The sequence below is a fragment of the Athene cunicularia genome (genome assembly GCF_003259725.1).
Source record: "Athene cunicularia isolate RWA chromosome 7 unlocalized genomic scaffold, athCun1 chr7_part1, whole genome shotgun sequence".
Lineage (NCBI taxonomy): Eukaryota > Metazoa > Chordata > Aves > Strigiformes > Strigidae > Athene > Athene cunicularia.
Genome location: NW_020799107.1, coordinates 10275605 through 10282538, shown reverse-complemented (window position 1 = coordinate 10282538; position 6934 = coordinate 10275605). Strand labels below are relative to the sequence as shown.

At 36.7% G+C, this 6934-nt stretch overlaps 1 protein-coding gene across 7 annotated transcripts in view; it reads left to right on the top strand.

Moving 5' to 3' along the window:
* Window positions 1–5138: 5138 nt before the first annotated feature.
* The window catches only part of AGAP1 (ArfGAP with GTPase domain, ankyrin repeat and PH domain 1), a 355685-nt gene continuing 353889 nt past the window's right edge, over window positions 5139–6934 (top strand). For all 7 annotated transcript variants that reach the window (XM_026852146.1, XM_026852141.1, XM_026852139.1 and 4 more), the window contains exon 1: window positions 5139–5199. In XM_026852146.1, the coding sequence (XP_026707947.1) occupies window positions 5154–5199 (46 nt within the window). In that variant the 5' untranslated portion in view covers window positions 5139–5153. The remainder of the gene's footprint in view (window positions 5200–6934) is intronic.

Sequence of the window (6934 nt, the reverse complement as noted above, 5' to 3'; positions counted from 1 at the left end):
ATATTGCAAAGAAACTGGATCTTCTTGCATTCTCTAAGCACTTGTTATGAGAATTATTTAATTGGATTTCTGGGAAGGGTATGAAGAGCAAGCTTTTGTGGCTGAGCAGGAAGAAAAGCTTTTTGACTTTGTCCTAGTAACTGTGCAGTGGAAAGAATTTATATTGACTTTGAGTAACATAAGTGAAATGTAAAAAGTCAGGATGCCAGGATAGTCCTATACTACTATAATTGGGACTTGATTGGGTTTTTTTGGTTGTTTTTCAGGAATGATAGAATCAGGATAATAATTATTAAACCTTTGCCTAAGAGCAATAAGAATTACTATGGAAGAATGTCAGATGCATGTTTTAAAGCACGGGTAAATACAACTTAAGAAAAAAGCCAGTGGGAGGTGATAGTCAATTCTGAATTAATGTTTTTGGCTTATGCTTAGTCTTAATGGGAGTACACAAGTAGATGGAAAAAGTCAGTAAGAATTTGATGTCTTTGCTTATTACAAGACTTAGCTATAAGAGCTTGTTAACTTTTGCTTTCTTATAAGCATTAATTTGGTGATGTTGAAGATGGTTGCATGAAAATGAGTTTGCTTATTTGTTTACAAATCAAGTGTCTGATTTTTTTTTTTTAAATCTGGAATTCAGGCAGTAGCCTAAACTGAAAAATGTGAAGGGACTCTGGCTTGCTGCCCATATGATGCACTCTTTTCCTACATGTGATTCTCTCTGTTGTAAGTGTTGGAAGTAACTGATTGCCACTACTTTATTGATTACCCTCTCCTTTTTAGAAGGCCTTTCTAATGAGTTTCCTTGTAACATGACTTCTTTATACTAATAACTAATGATGGAGATGGTCAAAGGTTCTCCAGAAAGATCTTTAGGATGCTTCAGGGTTTTATTAGTGCTTATACTTGCAGGGAAGAGTAGACAATCAGCAGAAAACTGAGAAGGGAGGTGTGCGGATGTCCAAGTTAATAAACTCATTCAGAAAAGTACTTTCGTTTTGTATGGAAGGAGAAAAGTGAAGTGCATCTGCAGCCACCCTGCGCAGATCAGGAGTTTAGCGTGAGAGAGTAATTATTGAAGGCAAATTTTCTTAGTGCATTCTCTAGCTCTATGCTAGTGGGAAAGGTGAGAATTAGCATGAGTTGGTTGATGGCTAGGAAGGGAATGCAGAAAAACTCTACGAATTGTTGCTGTTAAAAGTAGGTTCCAATGAGGGCAGGATTCAGTTCAACAGTTCACTTTACCTTAAATTGAACAATCCAGTTGAATTCAGGCTTTGCTTGTCTTCTTGCATCTTTGCTATCTTTTGCTTTTATTGGGGAACTTTTCATTCCAAACTAAAGACACCAGGAAATTAGTCCAATGTCTTCTCCACGGATGAACTTTGTTAGATGGGAATTCCCCATGTTAGAACGATGTAAGCATTTTGAGAGATGGGCTGTGGCAGCTGTAGATGGCTGTGCCAAATGTAATGTAGGACCAAATAATCAAATACAGTAGTTTTGTTAATTTCAAAACCCTTTCTCTAGCATATTCCTGAATTTTGAATTTCAATGGGCTTTGGAAATAGCAGTATATGTTATAGTTTGTAAATATCTAGATGCCTTGCTGGGCTTGTTCTCACATAAAAAAAACCCAACAGTGACATCAATTAAATGTTCAATATCACTTTGTTAATGTTGGGGGTGAATTACTTTGACAGGCTGCTTTGAGTCATGCTCTGGCAGGCAACTTGAAAAATAGAGCTTTGCTAGCACCTAGGTTTTAGCATAACAATTACTGATAGATGAAAACTGTGTTGAAATATTGACTTGTCATAGAAGCCAGGATGGTGAGGAAAGGGTCTACAGAAAAAGCTGATTTGTAGGTGCCATAGACATTCCCTGGTAGATACTATACTGAATGTGCTTGTTAAAGCTTGCTTGCAAGCATTAGTACTATTACTAATGTTGGGAGCTGACCATACAGCAATAAGATTGCTTATTTTTTGAAAAAAAATGGAAACAATCATACAATTTTTAGAATAAAAGACAAGGAGATATCTATCTACTACTCCTGTCAAGTATCCAAAGCTTTTGAAAGGTCAGATTTCAGCTTTGGTAGTAAAAAAGATAAATAGAAAACATTATACTAAGCATTTGCCTAAGGCACAATATTGATGGGGGTAGTGGTTCTGAAGTTTGCTCAGTTTTGCTAGTATAGTTGATTTAGGTCACTCTTAAAACCTGAAGTATTTTGAGGGTAAGCTGTTCAGTTGATGACTGTGCATTTCATGGTTTACCTTGCATTCAAGGCATCTGTGGGAAGTGAGGAAAGTAAGGATTGGAGATGGTGGCAGCAAATACACTTGCAAAGTAGATTTCCAGATGAACCCATAGCTTAATTCAGTTTTACCTTTGGGCCTAAACCAGCAAATTGCAGCTGCGCTTTAACTGTAAGTGATTTGAGTAGCAGGAACACAGCCGATGTGTATAAGTAAGACTTTAAAATAGTTGGTCCAAAATTGTTTGTTATTTCTTGTGTATGAAAAACTGAAAACTTTGCTGTAAGGATGGGGGTGTGTAGAAGAACTAAAGCTGTTGCTGAAGGATTAGCCCTGCAGCTTTTTTCCTGTAGCTTAAACAAACAAACACCCTGCTGCATCATCAAAAACTAGCAAATGACGGAAGCAGTTAGTGTACAGTGCTGAGTAATAGTTGAATTACATATATCAGGTTATAATGACGGAAAAGCCTTTTAAGCAATGATGAGGATTTAATTCCATTGTGTTGGCTAATAGTATAATGCTGTAACAATTGACTATGAAAAGATTCCAGCAAGTAGGAATTAACTTCCTCAACTAATGCTAAGAAATCTGATACTTGGAAAGCAATAACCTGAAAAAATGTATAGAGTTTTGGTCTAGGTAGACCTACACTTCAGATAATTACAAAACTGAATAAAATCTTAGGTGGTTGATCATGACTGCTTAAAGTATCTTAAGCAATACATACATTATGTAATACTTGCTAAAGTGTTGAAAATTGATCATAATTTAGGAGTAAATTGAGAATCCTAAAATGGGTAAAACCACAGCATTTTGGCCACACTTTCAGCTGGAAATAAATATTCAATAAACCTCCTGACATGACTCTTATACTACAGAAACTAAAAAACCAAACTCGACCATTAATATCTGGCTAAGTAGAAACTGTATGAGAGGAAAAAGACTGAAGAACTGTATTATTTCCTTATTCACTTTATCTAACAAATGTAAAACTATTATAGATGCTTCATACTTAAAGCTTCAGGAATTTGTGGAAAGTGATTAGTGTATTTCTTGGTTAGTATATCTTAAAATATTGTGAATGGAGATTGCAAGTAAGACATAGTGCACTACTGAGTAATGGTGGTGGTGTTGGAATCTGTGGGACGTTTGTAATCTGAGCGAATAAAAAGAAGGCTAAATTATGTGGGATCTTTGTATTCATTTTTCTGACTTAAACACGTGGATCACTTATTTGTGACTATAACTGAAATAAAATTTTACTTTCTTGCCATGTACTACAGAACTAGTTTTTAAAGTACAATGTGTATGCTTTTTAAATTGAGCTGAAATTTTTGTGGGAGTCATGGTAAGAAGTAGAGGGAGAAGGGAATAAAAGAAGGGACCTAGATAACAGATTTTGTAAGAATCAGAATGTGATTTCTGCTTGAGGTTATACTCTGCCTCTCTAACACTTTGCAGTTAGTACTCTGCTTCTGATCCTGTCTGTTCCACTTTAAATCATCTGATGCATGTACAGGAGTCAGGACTAAAACTAGAAAAATGGAAGTAGTGATAAAGTTCTCTTCATCTAGGAAAGACAAAGTACTGGTGGTGGAAGTGGAAAAACTTTCAAAACATAAAATGAATTAGCTTCATCTGCATTGTGTAACTGAACCAATTAGTGGTGAATATTAATGAAACATCCATATTACAGTTAGTATAGCCTGGCTATTCCATAGCAAGCCACAGTGGTGCTGACTCTGTGTACCTGCTTGAATTTATTGTTCATTAAATTGGAAGTACTAGGCTAGTTAGGGCTTCAGAAATTTGAGATGGTGCAAATATCAGTAGCTGTTCTAGTGAGAAAGAGGCTGTAATTACTTGAATGAAACTTGACCGACATATGAACAAAAAGGACCTGTGGAGAGCTTATTGCCAAGAATGGATTTGTACTTAAGCAGATATAATTACGTGGACTTTGTACTGGATTGTTTGACAGATTAAATTTCTATGGTAGTACGAGATAACAGTAGGTCACAGTCCAAGAGTAAGGTTCCTAAGATTATATCTTCACAGCTGTAGTGATAATCTGATTAATTGAAAACCAGTTCAATGAATAACAAATTCATGTTGTTAGACGCAAAAGTGTCAGTGCCAATTTTCAATGACAGTTATGTGTAAAGTCAGTGTGAGGTCAGTGCATTTGCAATGCTGCTTTTTTGCAGTAGTGCTGGTAAAATTTGAACAGGGTCTGCACTTTAACATGGTTGGCTGCTTCTTAAATCGGCCTCTTTTAGAAGTGAGTCTGAAGTAGTGACAACTAACATGCAATGTTATGCTAAATAAAGGTAGGGATTTTTTACCCTGCTTATCTGCCTAAGAACAAAATTGATATCTGGCAGTCTTTCACCTGCAGGTATCAAGTGCAATATAAATCTGTTGTGTTAGGTAAACAGGAGATGCTACATGGGGGACTTGATCAGTGGCACTGGATATTGAGCGTGTGGATTCCAGTAGCAGCTGGTGTTCTGTCTTCAGAAGCACCTGAACAGCCACGACCTGAAAGCGCTGTGCTGCTAGCCTCCTAGGTCAGTTCATCGGAGAGCCAAACGTGGGCACGCGGCGAGGCTGCAGGGCAGTTGCAGGCTGCTCCTGCACAGCCAGGGCTGTGCGTGGAAACTGGTGACTGGGAATTCTTCCTCTTGTATGCAAGAAGGAAGAATTACTGCCTGGTATAATGTAAAAGGAGCTGATATCTTTGGATTGCTGAAGTTGTGACTTTGAAGAGCTCTAAACTTCTCTGACAAGTTAATTTAAAGTTTTGACGATGTTTTTGGACCAGCATATGTGCATATAGGTAGTGCACAAGCTGATTTCTTTACCTTGCTTTTCCTGGGAAGGATGTTATTCATTGCAAAGGTGCTTGAAGATGACATGTCAAATACAGGTATGATATTTTCTACCTTGCAGAATAGTTTCGTGTTCTGAAAATAATGTCTTTGAGCACGTTTCCTATTAAAAATCAGTTATAAGATGCCTCTTTCTAAAGTAATGAGCTAATGAAGGATTGCTTGGAACACAGTAAATTCATCTTTTCAGAATTTTTTAGAGTACCTTGCAGCTATATCTGAATAAATTCCAGTAACCTCTGTTGGTATTCAGCTGGTGCCACTGTAAAATGGAGATGTGTTTGGCAGAAAGAGATTGAATAGAAGAAAACCCATTAAGTGTATTGTGGGGTAGATACAGTAATTGAAGAAGTTGGAGTGATTCATATGCATTCTTGGAAATTTTTAAGAGACTCTTTATGCAGTGTATGTAATCTGGAATTTGCATTTAAGTTTTCACTTGTGGAAGTGATAACCTCAGTACGTGGCTGATGTGTAGTCTGGAGTTGGAGACTTTCAGAAAAGCTTCGGTGGGACACTACCATTGCTTACAGTTGTGCAGACAGCAGTAAGTTTCTTACTGTGAAGTCTTTTGAAAGCCTGGATAAACAAACACTCTGCTAATAGCTAGGAAGGGTGTCTGGACTGAAAACTCTAGAGGAACAGACTAATTTTCGGTTAAAAACATCTGAAGAAAGGTAATGATTTGTGGAAGTGGAATGTTTGGAAACAGTTAATTAATTCATGTGTCCTCTTTGCTTGTCTGAATAAGGCTTTTAGAAAGGACTGCAGACATCTGCAGTGCTTTTTAATATTTGATGGGCTTGTACAATTCTCCCTACAGAAAATTCATGACCTGCTCTATTTGAGTCTCATTTAGAGAGGGTATGAGTGAAAGAGATGATGGATTCCTTATCTTCTTATTATATTAGAGCTTTTGAGAGACTACATTTTCTGTAACTGTTTTACTTAAAGTGTTTTCTTCTCATGTCTTTTACCTCTGTACCTTTTTCAGTAGATCTGAAACTGAATCATGTTCTCACAGGATGCTTGTTTTGCTTATGCTTGGAATAAATGCATTGATAAGTAGAGATTCACTGCCAGATGCTGCTAGGATTCTTATTGCCAAAGAAGTTATTTTTAATGCTTTAGCAAAAACCTCTGAGTACCACCTCAGCATGACTTGTATATATAAAAAGATTGTCAATGCAAGTAGGTGCAAGCAGAATTGAATACTGAGTCTGTAATAAGTTTCAAAACTTGATGCTTTTAGTTTGAGAAAATCATGAAAACTTGAACTTGTTTTCAGTCTATGGCTCCTTTAAAGCTTCTTGGTTGACATGCTTACCTTTTGCTTTCCTTACTCTCCAGCAAAGGGAAGTTTATTGACAATTGATTTCTCCTCCTGACATTGTGAAAACTACTTGGAAAATAGGCTTATGTGATAGTAGAGAGCTATAGAAGCCTACTGAATAAATTTTTTTGGATAAAGTTTGGTAAAAGGAGAAAATACACTATCTGCTGAAGTGTTTCCAGAGAGCTGTTTTACTCAAAAAGAGAGCTCAGAACACCACAAAATTTACATTGTGAAATCCCAACTTCTCAAAGTTGTTTGGTTTGGGGTGGTTTTTTTTGTTTTTGTTTTTTTTTTCTACCCTACTTAGGGATATCTTGTGTATACTGTAGCCACAAGATGCAGTAGAGTTTTGGTTGCAGGGAATGTGGATTTTTGGCACTTTATATGGTATATACTCGCTATGTATATGATGCTGTATTTTCCAACTTTTAACTACC